The sequence below is a fragment of the Canis lupus genome, chromosome 27 (assembly GCF_003254725.2).
Source record: "Canis lupus dingo isolate Sandy chromosome 27, ASM325472v2, whole genome shotgun sequence".
NCBI lineage: Eukaryota > Metazoa > Chordata > Mammalia > Carnivora > Canidae > Canis > Canis lupus.
The window spans coordinates 40,261,680-40,279,564 of NC_064269.1; the positions used below are offsets into that span (position 1 = coordinate 40,261,680).

At 47.8% G+C, this 17,885-nt stretch overlaps 2 protein-coding genes across 5 annotated transcripts in view; both read right to left on the reverse strand.

Annotated features, from left to right (window-relative positions):
* GALNT8 (polypeptide N-acetylgalactosaminyltransferase 8) overlaps positions 1 to 17,885 on the reverse strand; it is a 134,486-nt gene that overhangs the window by 33,785 nt on the left and 82,816 nt on the right. The gene's annotated exons all lie outside the window — the stretch shown is intronic.
* Positions 4,944 to 8,881, reverse strand: KCNA6 (potassium voltage-gated channel subfamily A member 6). The gene has a single exon (XM_049102352.1). The coding sequence runs from the start codon at positions 8,820 to 8,822 to the stop codon at positions 7,236 to 7,238; it is 1,587 nt and encodes a 528-aa protein (XP_048958309.1). The 5' UTR covers positions 8,823 to 8,881; the 3' UTR covers positions 4,944 to 7,235.

The following is a 17,885-nucleotide window of genomic DNA, read 5'->3' on the forward strand; positions in this document are numbered from 1 at the left end:
CTGTATATATACATAGCTATGTGAGATTATGGCTATGTGACATACATAACTGAACGAGATATATATATATATATATAGGGGCTGGGGACACCTGCTGGTTTTCCTTCAAAGAGACAAACTGGCATGTAAATAAAAGCCTGTATACACATTTAGGAGACACAAATTCATTCTCTCTTCTTGTGTAGTATTAATCAGACGCTCACTGAGTTCTGTGAATATGTCTTCCCTGAGAATGATGGATCACACATTAGTTGTGTGCCCTTGAACATGCCCTCTGAGCCTCAACCATCTTATCTGCCAAAGGAAAACAATGCCTAGCCCGCCTACTTCATTTGGTTTTTGTAAAACAATAGTAATAACAGCCAATCTTTGTGTTTTTTTAACAGCCAATCTTTGTATAGTGCTTATATATTGTTACATATTATACCACCTACATATTATTACATATTACATAACCACTGTACATATATTAGCTCATGTAGTCCTCAAAACAGCTCCACGAGATTGGCGTTATTATCATCCTCCCTTTACAGAAAGGGAAACTGAGGCACAGAGCAGTTTCAGAACTTGCTCCAGGTCATCTAGCAGGCAAGGGGCAGAGGTAGGATTTGAACCCAGAAAAGTTAACTCCATAGTCCATTCTCCTAACCTTTTTTTGTTATATGACATGATGTTTGAAACCATTGGAGGCATTTATAATGGTTTTGAAATGAATGGTGCCATCCTCATTCTTGTCAGGACCACTCCCATTGGGGAGGACCAAAACAGAGGAAGGATTCACCAGGCAAAGATGATGCCCCAGCCTTAGAGCTGTGGACCCCGCCCGCCAGGTGCTGAGCCTCTTGGAAGAGAGGGAAAGAATGGCTTCTTCTCTTCCTGGCCCCTCCCAGGCTCAGGCCTATCTTCCTATGTTCTTTTTTCAAAGCAAAGTGTCTTTGCTGCCAAGAGCTGGTTTGTCTGTCTCCTGGAGACAGAGGTTGTCAAGCCCTGAGAGAACAGCAAGCATGTCAAAAATAGCAGCGCCAGCAGACTGCGTGGCTGCGATTTCCTTTTGAAATGTTGGTTTTTCTGCTCACCAAAGAGCGGAGGTCTGTCTGTGCTCCCTGCAGTCTGCAGTGGAGACTGCTTACGGATCCAGGATGTTTTCCAGGGGCAGGCAAAGAGTGTCTGCTGAGGCCCATGGCAGACTAAGGGAAAAGCCTCTTCATAGTAACGACAATGAGGTCAGAGATGTTTTTTATTTTATTTATTTTTTTTAATTGTTGTAAACCCCACCCAGGCTAGGCCTTAAGTAGGTTAAGTGATAGCCAAGATGAGACCAGTATTAATGATACTTGCAGCCCATTTTGCTCTGTTGTTCTGGGAATGAGGGAGTCAGCGCCCTGTGTGTCTTTTAGTAGTGGTTGCTAATAGATTTTCATCCTCTCTTTAGGGTATCAACAGGATGAGAATGAAGAAGGGACAGAGAGGCAGGCTGAACTCCTTCCCTAAGGAGTCAGAGCAAAGGGACATGACATGACAATCTCCGATCTCACAGGGACTTCAGACCCAGAACAGGAAGGTGTTTCACTGGGAGACACAGTAACATGAGAACTAAGGGCCCATCTGTCTTTTACTCCCAGTAGCCTGTGTCTGGCAAGTTCTCTCTCCCACTAAAGCCCCAAGCTCTAGGCCTTGTTCTGCTTGAAGCTACTCTGTACAACCTGAGGCAGCCCCAGTATAAAGCAGAATGGAGACAGGAAATCCTACAGTTTAGAGAATGAAAGGATTTCTTTTCCTTCCCTAAATGACCTTGACAAGCTAGAATCAGACCACACTTTGTTTCCCAGGGCAATAACACCCAGTCAAAACCTATCAGAGTTGGCAGGGCAGTTCCAGCCAGATTGTCCCGGGAGGACAATATTCTCTGGGAATCTATCCTGGCATTTGTGTGGAGATGCCAGGTGACAGAAATACTGCCAAAAGCCAGGGCTCGGCCAGTGGAGAAAAGGAATGATAAGCAGCAGGACTGGAAAGTGTCATGTGAGGAGAAATCTGAAGGGGAGGGAAGGATGGGACCCAGTGAGCAAAAGGCAAGTGAAAGCGGTAGAAGTGTAATGTCTGCTGGACAAACATGGAGAAGGGTGCCCAAAGCACCAAGACTTCAGGACCCCAGGGAAGCTATAAAGACTTAATGGTTACTACAGGAAGAAGGGGTGGAAAGAGGCCAGCAGAAGAAAACCTTGACATCTGTACAATTTCTAAAGGAATTCTGAGTTTACAGGTGCAGAGAGGCTAGAAGAAGATTCTTGGTTTGTTTGGGGGTATCTTCGAAGTTTTGAGGCTTGCTTTTGTTTTGCCAGCAAAGTATGAACGCCTCGGGCCAGTTCTTTGACTTAGTCCTACCTAATGAATAATGCCCAACATATTTACCCCAGTCTAATACGTGCTAATTATGCTCTGCACTTACCAAAAATGGCTTTGACCTTTCTTCTGCTTGAGCAAAAAGAAAAATCCCACAATGATTTGATTGTCAAAATTTTAAAAAGTGGGGGGGGGGCGGTTCTTGGCACTGTACATGAATAGCAAGGAGCAATGCATAAAAGCTCTCAAGTGTCCCCAAGTGGCAGAAGGAAAAAACTGTCATTCCGTCCTGGATACTTAGATTGGTCCATCTTTAGAGACGCTAACCTTCTAAAACCAAACCATGTATAAAACCAAACCATTCTCCCAGCCAAGATATGAAACTCCCAGGTTATCAGTCCTATGCCACTTCTCCCCAACCCCCACAATCCAATGACTTTTTGGGGGTTATTTTATACAGTTATACAGCTATCACCAAAATCCTGTTTTAAAAAATGTCCATTACCTTGGAAACCCCCCACCTCACCCCCCGCCCATGTCCTGATGCAGATGGGACTATCTACAGCCTACCACCTCCAGCAAGGAAAGTGCTCAGCTCCCCTTACAAATTGGGTAGAGAATTTCAATCTATCTTGTCAAGGAGCATTTCCTGCACCTCACGCCCCTGGGATATATGCCCTTCCTCCGTCCTGCCTTCAGTGAGCAAGAGAGATAGCGAGGTGCTAGGAGGGCCTTCAAGTGAACTAAGGATAGTTTGAGGGCCACTCCTGAGCTAAGGCTTTTTCCAGGCTAATTCCACACTTAATTCCACTTCCTCCTAAGTCCTTGCTTTTGTGTTTGGCTTACTGTTTCTACGTTCTTTTGTTTTGTTTTGAACCATTCTGTAAGCTTCTTAAGGTTGGGAGACTTGGAGGTTCTCTCCTCCTCTCTCTTCCTTTCTCTCTGTCTCTCTCTTCTCTTTCTTTCTCTCTTTTATTTTTGAAGATTCAAGAAATTTCTGCAGAGACGTTTTTCTAAACCCAGCCCAATCTCATCTTGCTCTGTAAGTTCAGAACTTGTGCCCACAGGGGCAAGCTTGGCAAGAAAGGACAGGACGCTGAACTGGCAGAGAAGGGAGGTCAGTCCCCCAGCTGGAGAACAGCCTTCTCAGCAAACACTTGAGATCACCACTATCCTAGAGTTCAAGGTGTGATCTCAACAAAAATGCTACAGCTGCTCCCCGCCACTAAAAAGGTGGAGAGAGGAAGAAAGATAGAAAGACACATAGAGAAGGAGGAAGAGATGGAAACAACAGAAGGGCAAAAGCCAGAAATGCAAGGGAGAAAAAATGTGGTGAAAATGAGAATACCTAGGAGAAGGGGAGGGGGGGGAGTGCAGAGAAAAGGAGGTGACTAGAAAGGGTGGAGGAGGCAGCGATGAGAGAGCAGAAACCAAGGAAGGAGTCTCCCTCTCTCTCTCTCTCTCTCTCTCTCTCTCTCTCTCACACACACACACACACACACACACACACATATACACACACACACCAAACAAAAGGATAGGGAGGTGGCTGCTGAGACCAGGACATCAAAACCCCATGTCTCTGGGATGTATGGGCTCCCCTCCCGGAGTTCAAATCTGGCCCAGAGCGCTGAGCCAGGAGCAAAGTTCCCCCCAAAAGCAGAACCTACCTCCAATGCAAAGGTGGCCAGCTGTCCCCCTCTCTCCTTGGGGATGATTAGGCAGGAGGACTACCCCACGTCTCAGCCGAGTCTGACAGATCCAGGGAGGCATTTGGGAGTTCATGCCGGAGAATCAGGTGTAACAGAGGCCTGACCCCTGCCTTTGCTGGCAGCTGCAAAATCGTCACCCCGGCTATCTCGGCAGCACAGGGTGCATCTTCTTTCGATGCTCGGGGCACAAAATCCACACAAAGAAGCTCAAAGTCAGAGAGGGATGGCTTGGCAAAATCCTTCACAGAAACCAGGTCAGGTCACAGCCTCTCTGTGTTTCTTCGATGTCTTGAGAAGAGCCACCTATAAGATTGCTAGGAACAGAGCTAGATAACTCCCCAGGAGGAGGAAGTGTCATTTCTCTCAGTCTCCCTGAGAGCAGGGAGGAGCCTCTCTCTCTGAAGAGATGACAGCTCCATAGTATCACAGACTATCACTGTCAGGACTCTTGGCGAGGCCCAGCCTGGCTGCCTCTTGAGGAGCGTGTCCCCTCCGAGTCTTCCCTTGCCATTTTGAAAAAAAGATAATATTGACATTGGTTTAACTGGCAGTTGCTTAGCATTCAAATTTCTGAAGAATCGGGAGTGAGATGAGGCAGCTTCAATGATTAGGTGGGGAAACCAGGAAGAAAGGTCCAGGGAGAAAGTTTGGGGGAGCTGCTTCCCCCCTCATTTTCCAAAGGTCACACATCTCGCCGGTCATTAACAGCCCCTAAACCACTATGTAGGAGGTGGTCCCATTTCAGAAGCTGGGAGTATGTAGTCTCCTGTTCTCCCTTGCTGCCCAAATCAGAAGATAGAGAGAACAGTCTGGAAGGTTGCTATGGCAACCAGAGTCCCTGGAGAGCCCAGCTCTCCACAAACCCTTTACTTTTGGGCATGCTCTGACTTGAAAAGGAAATGTTTTATTAGGGATGGTGATGACGATGATCACATACACACATATAGAGATACATGCATACATGTTCCAACATTTACCCTCACTGGAAGCATCCCCATTGCCTCTGTAGTGGGCCCTTCTCCCTTCTCCGAAATAGCCAGAAGTAACTAAAGGAATTTTGGAAAACCAGAACTTTATGGCCTCGGAGCAGATTTCCAAATCATGAACTCCTCTTATCTGTATTTCAGGTTTGGAGAAGCCAAGCTCCCAATCACGGCAGCCTCTGGCCCTGAGAGGATCCCACTGAACCTGTCTAAAGAGCATCCTCCTTGTTGAAGGGTAAGAAGAGAGACTGAGGCCCGGCTCAAGAGGCTAAGCAGGGATGTAAGGAGCTAATAACCCAGTATAGTCTACTCTTGGGCTTTGGATTCAAAGCAGGAACTCTGTGAGGAAGGAGGTTTTGCCTCTGGGAGATAGGAAAATAGGCTAATGAACTAAAAATTCAAGTCCCTTACACATTTGCATAGCATCATCACCAGCTTCCCAGATGAGTTCATTGACATTCCCCATGAGGTTGGGAGGGGAGGACGTTAATGTTCCCATCGAATGGCTGGAGAAACTGAGGCATAGAGAGGAACTGTGGCACCCAGGTTACCCTGTCAGGCTGTGGCAAAAATCCAGATTTACATCTGGCACCCACAGGAGCCACAGTGTCTCTCAAGAAAACCCTCAAAAGGCCATCCCTCATAAGTTGCTCTTTGAGAAAAAATTTTTTTAAAAATTCTCATCGAAGAGTCTTAAAGCATAGATATAAAATTAAGAACATGTTAACAGTCCTTTCGGTTTCTGAACTGCACCCAGAAGAGCTCAGAACAGTACATCACAGTTTTTTCAAGGCAACAAACAAATGACAGTGTTACCAGGAGAGAAATGAGGGGGAATGGGCAGGTGGGATGAAGGCAACAGTTTCACGCCAGAAGAAGATGATCTATCCTGTGGTGATACCGCCACATTACCTTACCAGTGAGAGTAGGTCGGCTGCAGCTCCCAGGGGCAGAGCAGGTGAAGGTTTGCTTGACTCAGCAAAAAAAAAAAAAAAAACAAAAACAAAAACAAAAAAACAAAAAAAAAAAAACAAAAAACAAACCCTACCAGTGAGGCTGTCAACAAACGAATGATGTTTCTTCCTCACTCTAAACCTATTTCATTGCTCCTAAAATGGGAAGAACCCACGCTAGCATCCAATGTATGCTTTTACCTGTCTGCTGGCTTCAGCTGGAATTTGCTTTGGAAAACCTTCAACTGCCATCCTAAGTCAAATTCCCAGGGAGAAGGGTGGAGGGGGCTCGAGAGGGCTGGGGCAAAGTATAGGAGAGAGATTCCCCGTCTGCAACAAGGTTCCTCTTTGCACACGTCCCAGGTGACAATGTGTGCTTACGTGATACCTCTCCTTAGATATGCAGTCAAGCCAGTTGCTTGGCTCTATCCAGCCACTGCTCCTGGCTCTGTGGTTCCCTCTTTCCAGCTGCTCCACACAGGAAGGCACTTGCACAAAAAGAGTATTTGGCTCGGAGGAGGAACCTTCCTGGAAGCTAGACAGTCGGGAGGGAATGACTGAATGTAGACCGAAGGCTGATGTCCACTGTGCCAGGACACGTCTGGAGAAATCCATTGGCCCCTTTGGTGAGGGACTGACTCTAAATATTCTCCAAATGGCCAAGTTTCGTTGTAGTCTCTCTAATGCCTTCCACGATTCGAGATGAGTAACTTATCTGAAGGCTGTGCAGCTAAAGGCTTTACCAGGGGTCCTCTACAGGACGACCAGCAGGTGTTACAAGCCAGGGGAAGAAAACAGAAAGGTGAATACTGTTTCTGTCCTCCAGCTTCTGCTAGTTACCACGTAGCCCGAAGCGGCCAGGTGCATGCCCCAAAGCAAAGGACAAAGGAGAGAAATAGGACTCAGGTATGCCTGGTTTCCATCCTGTTGATCTCTCTGGCCCTAGACATGAAAACTTCAGAGTCAAGAGGGAAGGTCTGACAAAAATCTCATCCACGTGATGGAAGATGGGCATGAATGGGTGGCACCGTTAAAATCTCAAAAATGTCATTTAGATGGATAAACCTTGAATGCTGCTGCACAGATCAAGCAACAAGGTTGACAGTCCAGGTATCTGGACCAGGTGCAGGGGAGGGGGTCACGAAGTTGGCTGGAGCTCAGATGAGAGGAGTGGAGAATGAGAAGGAAGCCTGAGACTGTTTGCTCAATGTCACCCTTCTCATTCAACCCCCTGCCTGCATCGGTCAAACCTCAGTGAGCATCCTTTTCTCTGCATATGCCCGATGTGGAGGGGGAAGGTAGCTGGGTCTCCGTTCCCGAGTGGTCTCGGAGAATTCAGGCTTGCCAAGTCCACTGTCAGCTGCCTTCAGGTCTGGCGCAGGCTGCCCACAAGTGACATGGGTATACTGGCCTTGCTCCTCCTGCTCTGTCTCCCGGTGGTAGAAGTAGTTGAAGTTGGAGACAATGACGGGCACAGGCAGGGCGATGGTGAGGACCCCGGCGATGGCACACAGCGAGCCCACGATCTTGCCCCCCACTGTCATGGGGTACATGTCTCCATAACCTACCGTGGTCATTGTAACTACTGCCCACCAGAAGGCGTCCGGGATGCTGGGAAAGAGTGAATCGTCATCATCAGCCTCTGCGAAGTAGACGGCACTGGAGAAGAGGATGACTCCGATGAAGAGGAAGAAGATGAGCAGGCCCAGCTCCCTCATGGAGGCCTGCAAGGTCTTGCCCAGGATCTGCAGCCCCTTGGAGTGGCGGGAGAGCTTGAAGATGCGGAACACCCGGACCAGGCGGATCACTCTGAGGATGGCCAGGGACATGGCCTGCTGCCCATTCTGGCCACCCCCTCCACTGGCTGACTGCTGCTCCTGCTGCTGCACCAGCTCGGTGCCCAGGGTGATGAAGTAGGGGAAGATGGCCACCAAGTCAATGATGTTCATGATGTTGCGGAAGAAGGCTGGCTTGCTGGGGCAGGCAGAGAAGCGAACCAGGAGCTCGAAGGTGAACCAAACTATGCACAGGGTCTCCACCAGAAAGAAGGGGTCGGTAAAGAAAGAGCCCCCAAGAGTACTTAGTGAGGATGAGCTCCCTGCCACCATGCCCCCCGGGGGGATGCCAGGATGAAAGGTATAGGAATCATCTTCATCCTCGTCTTCCTCCTGACTACCCCTAGAAATTGGGGAGTCCCTGCTCACACCATTGCTCCCACCTCGACCATCTGCGCGGAACTGGGGCAAGGTCTCCAGGCAAAAGATGACGATGGAGATGAGAATGACCAACACGGAGACGATGGCGATGCCCCTGGCGGGGCCTGAGCTCTCGGGGTACTCGAAGAGCAGCCACACCTGGCGCTGGAAGGGCTGGGAGGGCAGCGGCTTCTCGTCCTCGCCGCCTTCAGGCAGGCAGCCCTCGTCCTCCCGGAAGGCCGCCAGGGCCTCGTCCCCGAGCTGGTAGAAGCGGATCTCCTCCAGGAAGATGTCCAGGGGCACGTTGACGGGCCTCCGCAGGCGGCCCCCGGACTGGTAGTAGTAGAGGATGGCGTCGAAGCTGGGCCGGTTGCGGTCGAAGAAGTACTCGTTCCGCAGGGGGTCGAAGAAGCGGACCCTGCGGCCCGGGTCCCCCAGCAGCGTGTCGGGGAACAGCGACAGGGTGCGCAGCTGGGTCTCGAAGCGCAGCCCCGAGATGTTGATCACCAGCCGCTCGCTACTGCAGCAGCCCCCGCCCGCCGCCGCCTCCGGGAAGTCCCCCGCGTCCTGCTGCTCGCCCTCGGGCCCCCGGACCTCCGCCGGCGCCGCCAGCGCCAGGGACCTCTCCGACCTCATGTCCCCGCCGCCGGGACGCGCCCACGCCGCAGCCTCGGGAGCTCGGGAGCGCGGCCGCGGTCCCCGGCTCTCCGCCGCGCCGTCCGAGCAGGGCGGGGTCCGCGCTCCCCCGAGCGGCGGTCCCGGAGCCGCGGAGCGAGGCGGCCCCCCCGAGCCCGTGCCCGGGCGCCGCCGCTTCCCGGGGCAGCTGGCTCGGCGCCCCGGCGCGTGAGAACCGGGCTGCCCGGGGAGGCGCGTGGCCTCGCCCCCCGCGGCGCCTGAGCCGGGCTCGGGGACCGGGCGGCGCTTCTCCAGCCGCTCGGGCCCCGCCGCGCCCCCCCGCGCCCCCCCGAGCGCCCCCGGCCGCAGGCGCGAGCCGCGCGCCAGACGCGCCTCCCTCCGGCGCGGCAGACACTGCTGGCGGGGCTGGGGCTCGGCCTCCGCCCTCCGCGCCCCGCGGGCTCCGTCCGGCCGAGGTCGCCCTTCCCGCCGCCGCCGCCCTGCGAGCCGCGCCGCAGGCCTCGGAGAGGGCCCGGCGGCCGCCCCGGCCCGGGGCGCGGGCACCCGCCTCCCCGCGGCTCAAGCCCCCGCTGCAGCCGCCGCAGCTGCAGCGGCCCGGCTCTCCGCTCTGCCCTTCCTTCCCAACACTCACTCTCCAAGTGACGTGGCAGGCCCCGCCCGCTGCCCCCTCCCACCCCACTCGCGCATCACACCCCTCGCCCGGCCAGGGGCGCCCGCCCCGCCACGCGTCTTTCCCGCGCTCGCCCGGCACGCCCCGCCCTTGCCCGCGGTCACCCTCGCGGCCCCCCAACACGCGCCAGCGCCCTAACACCACACCCCGTCCACCCCTGCCAAAGGCTTTCCCTGTTTCAGTTTAAGGTGGTTGCTCTACGCAGTGCGTTTCATCGATGAGAAAACACCTCCCGCCCCACCATGCAGCACATAACTCGGAGCAGCGTACCTCCCTCCGCGCATCCAGAAACCTAAAGAGCAAATCGAATCGTATTTTGTCCCTCTGTATTTACGAAGACTCATTTGCCAGCTTCTCTAATCCACTTTAAAGAAAAAATAGAGAAAGCGTTTGTAGAAGTCTTCCGAGCTTCCAGTCAGCATCCCAAGGTAAGTCCCCAGCAAACCCATACCTCCCTTTGCGAACCTGGGAGGACAAACCCCCCAACCAACCGTCCCAGAGCAGCAAAGTGATAGCAGAGAAGGGGGTGGGAAGGCTCCCATTGCCTTTCCCATCAGAAGTTTTCTAGGGGAGTTCTGGGAACATAGGCAGCAGCAGCCCAATGAAGGAAGAACCAGAAGATGGTGGTATCTCGGCGGTCTCATAGTGCACGGAAGTGCACCCTGGAATTCATTTGCTCTCAGCCTCCCTGGGAACTCATCTGGAACGCCTTCTTATTGCACAGACAAGGAAAGAGAGGAGGGGGGTGAGTGGAAAGTGGTATGGAAGAGGGTTGATAAAAAATAATAGCTATATTCGCTGAGCATCTAGTATGTACTGGCCACATTCCAGGTGCTCTTCCGGTGTTATCTCACTCGCAATCCTATCTATCTCACAACCCTATGAGAAAGATGGTCTCTGTTCCTGGGTGACCTTACCACGAAGATTCACCTGGCAGTATTTGGATAGGGACCAAAGTTTGTTGTTAGGGAGGGGGGCAGTAAAATTGGCTTTCTATCCATTTCCACTGGAAACCATAGAATCCTACTTTACTAGACTGGATAGGTTAGAGTTTGGTGGAAGGGGATTGCTCTGATCTTCTCAGATTGCCACTTCCAGGTAGGGTTGACATTTGCTTCTCTCTACCCCAGTTTCTCCCTTTTTTGGTTGTCTATGGCCAAAAATAATTGGTTGACAACTACAAGTTGTTTTGTGTAGCTTCTTATGCATTTTATATCATTAGTAGGGGTTCATTGCCAATAATGATAAGAATGATACATAAAGGTAATCTCAAACCACAAGATACATGCAAGAATTCTTGGTATTGCACAGAGTGTTTTAAAACCACAGTGGCTCTCAGCAGCATTCATCGCCAGAGGGTTTAGGGGAGTAGGGAAAGTAGTCTTCTGGATGTGTAGGACAGAGATCAGGTAGTGGATGCACGGGAGGTAGGCTAGTGTCCCATTGCATCTTCATTTTCTGGGCTGTTGCCTCAGGAGGTCTACCAGACAACAACTTCTGCTTCCTTTCTGTGTTTGTGCTGTTGGTTTCCACTCCCTCCCCTCACTTTGCGTGTTTCAATGAAAGAAAGAAAGCGAGGGTACACACAGTCCCTAGTTACCCTATTTACAGGCTATGTAATTAAGCAATTTAGACTTCGCACAAGTTGCTCCATTGAAAAAAATAAAGTAAACGGGAAGAAAAGGAAACAATAGATACAATAAAGAAGATACTCTCACCCTTGACAATTATCAGCAAGTATTTTCTAGATTATAAATTGATTTACTTGTGATTCCTTTTGTCTTTGTTTTCAACATTTATTATGAATTATTCATTTGCCTGTTTGTTTTCGTCATTGCTGTTTTTATTCATGAGGCTGTCAACTAGGTCAGCAACTCTTCAAAATAAACGTTGGGGAAGCATGGAAAAGAACCTGCATTCTGCTTGAAGGGTGCACAGTCTAATATGGTGAAAGGAACCACCACTTGAGTACCCCTGGGTTCAGCCTAGCTGGTGCTGCCTGCCAGCCTACATCAGAGCTGATGTTCCATGGTTACCTTCTCATCAGGCATAAGGCTGTGCCCCAGGAGATGTCTCACTATGCAGGAGGAGGTTCCCCTGGAGAGAAAAGTCATTAGCAAATTCATGAATCAGAGTTCTGTTTTTAGTTCTTTTGTGAAAGAGCCTCATCTCTTAGGTTTAGAAAAGCCCTATGCCTAGATCATTCCTATCTAACATATATGAAGAGTAAGTAAAATCACGCCTTCAGAAGTGCTGATTTCCAGGTGAAGAAAGGCACAACCCCATCCATATGCTGCAGCACCATTTCCAATGGCAGATGAGTATTTCCCTAACATTCACTGAGCACCCATTTCATGACAGCACAGATTTCTTTGGTTGTGTCTAAATTCAGATATTTGCAATGGTGGTAGTGGTCATTCATGTAATTAACATTTATTGAGAAGCAGCTGGGTGCCTGCCTGTCATAGCCGCAGGTACTAGGGATTTAGAAGTTCAGAAGGCTGATCTAGACAAAATACCCGTTCTTGTGAGCTTGCATGTCAGTGAAATAAATACATTACATTCTAGACAGAAAATTTTAAACAGTAAACAATGAAGAAGATATTTATATATTGTAGTAAATGCTTTGAGGAAAATAAATGGGATGCTATGTCAGAAATCAACCTGGGGATTCAACTTTGAACAAGGTGGTTGGGAAAGATTCCCCGAAAGAGATAATATTTCAACTGAGATTCAAAGATCGAGAATGGGCCTGCCATGCTAAAAGGGGGGAAGAGCACTCTGGGCAGATGAGTGCAAAAGACCTGCGGTAGAAAGGTCATCGGTGTTCAAGAATACTGGAGAAGTCCATGTGCTGAGAGTAGAATGGGCCACAGGGAGAGACATAAAGACAAGGCTGAAGAAGAAGCAAGGGGTAAGCTCTTGCAGGGTGAGGTATTTAAGCTTTATCTTAAGGGTGTTGGATGTGAAGCCAGTGATGGTTCTCAAGCAGAGAGGAGACATGATTTGCATTCGGAGGTTGTGAGGAGAATGCATTAAAAGGGGGGGGGGGCAAAAGGAAAATGGGCCAGGAAATTGCAGTAGTCTGGGAAAAGATTGATAGAGACTTGGACTGGACTAAAGATGAAGTGACTAGGGATAGAATGGGGATGAGACAGGGGCTGGGGGAATATTTAGAAGATAGAATCAACAGGAATTGGTGATAGATAGGTCATGAGAAACAATAAGGGAATGCCAGGTTTTGGGTTTGCACAACAAGGGATGGAGGTGTCATATATTAAGAAAGGGAATATGAGTTGGGGTGACTCGGTGATGGGCACTGAGGGGGGCATTTGACGGGATGAGCACTGGGTGTTATGCTATATGTTGGCAAATTGAACTCCAATAAAAAAAAAGAAGGGAATATGAGGGATTAAACAAGGATCAATCAAGGCCTCATGTTTAGAAATGTTAACTTGGAGAGACAAATTAGGCTAATAAAGACATTGGGAATTGATTATTTATTCAGGTCTGGAATATGGAAGACAAATGAGTGATCTGTGAATGTAAAATATTTAGAAATAGTTGAGGGTATGACCCTAACATCTTCTAGAGAGACAGAATATGGACAGTGAAGACAAATATAACCAACACCAAGTTCTGCACAGTACTTTACAATTCACAGTTCAAGTTCAGGAGGAAGAGGAGCCAGCAAAGGAAACCAAGGGATGATCAGTGGGGTCAAGGGAAAACCCGGAGAAGGAGTTGTCTTGGAAACCAACAACTGTGACCAGACCTCAGAACTCGAATCTTCACAGGGCCATGCTGACTTCCCAATGAACATAGTATCTACATCAGATCAGGAGCACAGGGTGGGAAGAAAAGGGTCACTGTAGGGAGGAACCAGCTGAAAACGGATGTAGGTACTAACCAAGATGAGTACATAACAATGTACCACATAATTTGATAACCATTTATATTGCTATGTCTGCATAAGTATACACACACCCTCCTTAAGAAGAATTTCTTAATTCTTTCTTTGGCTTTCCACTGTAGAAGACAAACCCCACAGAGACAGTTGGAGGCAGGGGTATGATGCATCAGACACTGTGTGTCTCATTTTACTGTCTCACCTCTGAGCAAGGCTACTGCCTTCTCTATCCTTCTATCCTTCAGGGTGGCCAGTGTGGAAGTTCTTCTGACCAGAAAACAGTGTCCCATATGACCCTGGCTCCATCCTGGGTCATTTTTATTCCTCTTAACCTTCTCTCTTTTTCCCAGCTGGGGAGATAAAGGAAGGAAGCTTTGAATTCTGAGGAAAGTGGGGAGAATCATGGATGACTGGGTGATTCTACACTTTGCAGACAATCTTTGCTACATTCCTTTTGTTCCCTTCCCTCTACACACATGCATGTGCACGTGCGCACGTGCACACACACACACACACACACACACACAGAAATTTGGTCACCTAAGAATTAGATTAAAAAGAAATCAATGACTTGAAATTTCCTGTCAGTAGCGTCCACTAGTCTTATAAACTGTTTGCAGTCCTCTTCTGACCCTTGATAGGGTAAGTCTTAGTCCTAGAATCCCCTTCTACTAATCTAGTTTTTGGAAGCACCATGACCATTTTCCTCCTTCTAGGCATTCTCCGGGACCAGAGTGGACAGGGGAAGGACAAATGCAAGTGCATATCCTACAGATAAGCATCATTTATATTTAATTACTTAGCCAAAATTTTGAGGAGGAGGATGATGATGATGACGAAGACAATGATAGTGATATCAACTACAAAATGGTGATGGTAATGGTGATACTCTGGAATCCACTAGAGAAAAATCTAACAGCTTTCACTTGAGTGAAGCTGTATATTGGAAAAGGAATGCATTAGACATCTGTGCCATGCAAATCAACAGCCTTAGGAAATGACTAACCATGCCAAGAAATAAATCTATAAAGAATTCCTTATCATTCAGGGAGGATCCTGAGAGAGCCTGTTAGTATCACACTTTTGCAGCCTGCTTCTTTGTGGCAGTCCACTACTGAAAAAAGTCACCAGTGCTGTTTCCCAGATGTCTCTAGTTCTCTACCTTTCAGGAATGGGAGATTGTGCTCTCCAGCTCTCTTGTGGTTAGAGCAGGCAAGAGTTCTGACCAAGGATTTGTACACAGAAGTAATGTGTATCCCTTCTAGACTAAAACATTACATCAAATGTGAAGGAAGCCCCTTCCTTGTGTCCTTCCTTACCAGGGCCACAATGGCCAGTGCTCAGGATGGTGGCTGCTCTGTCCAAGTAAGGTGGGTTCCAGAGTGAGATGACATGGAGCCCAGCCAAAGAAATATAAATGTAGCATGAGTGATAAACCATCTTTTGTTGTTCTAATCCTCTGATATATGGGGGTTTATCTGTTTGGTGGCATGGCATGGCATAATCTAGTTTATCTGAACCAATTCAGCAGTACTACCCAGAAATGAGGAGCTGCTATAACCAAAAACCTAAAATTTGTGGCATTGGATTGGGGCCAAATGATGTGCAATGAAGAAACTTTACAAGCAATCCATATTACAAGTGGCAAAATATTTGAAAATTGTTGCCTGTGACAGCTTAGAAGCAGATAAAGTCCCTGAAACTTGCATATCTGAGAGGAGGTTTGAAAACAGATTGTTAGTATTATACAGTGACTACTGTGGGCTGCGTCTGGCAACATAGTACAAGATACTGATGTGCTCAGAAAAGAATTGGTCACTTAGCAAGCAGAGGTGGAATGGGCCAGAGACAGTCCAGAAATGTGGGGATCTTGAGGATTGGCAGTGGCAACTGCCTCCCATCACCCCCCCTCAGAAAGTAAACAAAAATTAAAAGACCTCTGTGTACAAAAGGCTGATTAGGACTCAGGTTTGCTGAGGCACAATCAAGCTGAGGGCAGTCATGCCCATTGTTAATACCTCGGAATGTAATAAGACGTTTTAGAGCAAAAACTGATTATAGTTGTGGCTCCCACTCCTGCATACCACACCACCACCACCAAAAAAGAAATCATTTTAATTGGACAAAGTGGCTTAGAAACAGAGGATGAAGAAGAGACAGAGAAAGAGCGAGAAACTAGAAGTGTAACTTCCCACAGAAAACTGATAGACTCAAATTATGTTCATCTCAAGAAGAACTATGGGTGTGGTTATTGACTAGTGGCACATAGAGCTGCCTAGAACAGATAAAGAAAAGCCCAAGATCATTTTAAGATAGCCATACTCAAAGGAACATGACCTGGACTGAACCATTCATTGCTCAGTCTGTTCAGGACCTGAAACAATCCTTCGCCCCTAAATTTTTATGTTCAAGAACCTGGCTGAGAGAGCTACTTAGTCCCCAAGGAAGAGTACCAGCAGCAATGCCTATTGCAGATGCAACCAACAAAGATAACAGAGAAAAAGGAATATTCTAGAGAAGACATGAAGAGACAAAGAACCACAGCCAAACAAAGGTCCAATTGTACATAGCAGGGTTTCAGCATCACTACAAACCAGTGACTGCTGAGCTTCTTCTATCTATCCCTTTCTGAATGGGACTATTTATTAAAGTTATCCCATTTTAGATCAGCTATTGTCTATTGTGTTATGAGAGAGGGAAATGTAATTGGTCTTGTAGGTTCCCTAACTTTCTGAATTAGGAGAAGTCACGATCCTAATTGATGTAGAGACTAGAACATGTCATTTCCTAACATGGAGATTGCTACATGTGTCTGAAGATCCTAGAATTTCAGCTTCATGCCAGGACTAGATAAGACTTTTGAGTGACTTTTGGATTGTCTCCCCTAGGGCGTGAATAAGTCATTTTGCCTATGATAGCCAGACAGTTCATGATCAAAAGGGCAGTTGATGAGAGTCATTGCTACCATTTACCAAATATTTCCAGCTCTCTACCTCCTGTGTGCACAGTAGTATTGTGCCATTCCTGGCCCATGTAATGATATGGTGGGGTCATGTGCCTAGTTCTAGCTGATGAGTTAGGTCATGTGTTGTATCTGGCCTGTACCACTTACTTATCAGAGTGGTTTTCCTCTGCCATAATGATGCAAGCACATGAGAAGGTGGCTGCTCCACCAGCCTATGACCCAGATTGAAAGAATAGATCACAGCGTCAAGAACACCAGGGTTGGAGCAATAAATAACCCTTTATTAAACCCACTGAGATTTATGAGATACTTGTTCCTACAGCATAACCTAGCCTCTCCTGACCTGTATACCTACTTGCTTTCCTGCTTGGAAGACACAACAAAGGTAATCAATGTTCCATTTTCTATGGCTAAAAGAAACAAATGGAACATGAGTCATGAAATTCATTACCAAAGCTTCACTTTGGTCAACATTTTTGTTATTATTGCTTACTCCTACCCCTAACCATATCATTCTGTAGGGATTTTCCCATGTGTTTGTATTGAGCTCCTCTGAATTTTTGCTTTTCCTTGCCCATTTTCTGACCCAACTTTGCATCCCCGAGGCAACAGCATGCTGTCTCATTCCGGCATCTGAGCTGACATCTCAAACAGGACCACAGACTCTTGCTAAGTCAGTCTTCATGATAAAATATAAGTGCTTGCGGCACCTGGGTAGCTCAGTTGGTTAATAGATCATTATCCCAGGGTTCTGGGATGGAGCCACACATGCCTAGGCTCCTGGCTCAGCAGGGAGTCTGCTTCTCCCTCTCCCTCTGCTCCTTCCTCTTCCTCTGCCTCTCCTTCTCCTTCTGCTCCTCCTCCTGCTTGTGCTCTCTTTCACTCACTCACTCACTCTCTCTCTCCAATAAATAAACAAAATCTTTTTTAAAAAGTAAATGCTTTTTGTTAATATTTTAATACTCACCAAAGATAACAATAGCTGAGTATAAGCATTTACTGAATGCTTACTGTATTCCAACCACTTTTCTAAGAGCCGTGAGATAGGAACTTTCCCTAATTTTCTTAGGCACACAAGAAAACTGAAGTACAGAAAAGTTAAATAATCCCCCAGGTGGCAGAGCAAGTGGGTACCGAGAAGTCTGCAAATGTAAGCAGCCTGATGTTGCAGGCATTCTGCTTTTTTCATTAGCAAACTGTGTTCTATACAATTCTAGTTCTGCATCATGTTAATAGATATTTACACACATGGACACTCTTCAATTAAATGCATTTGGGAATCTGCTACTTTAATTCAGAGAGGTTCACAATAGACATTAGAATATTAAAGCCTCTGATATGTTCCTTAACATTATTTAACCTAATATTTTCCAAGTAGATTCAAACATAGAACCTCACTTTTCACCAAACCTTACGTTTGAGATCTTCATGTACTGTAGGGCATAATTTGAGAAAATTAAATCATAGGAACCAATCCTTAAGAGTGACAGTATTACCTCACTCAACTGCCTTAATTTG

Coding starts and splice junctions, on each gene's coding strand:
- KCNA6 (XM_049102352.1), bottom strand. CDS start 8,822: ATGAGGTCGGAGAGGTCCCTGGCGCTGGCGGCGCCGGCGGAGGTCCGG.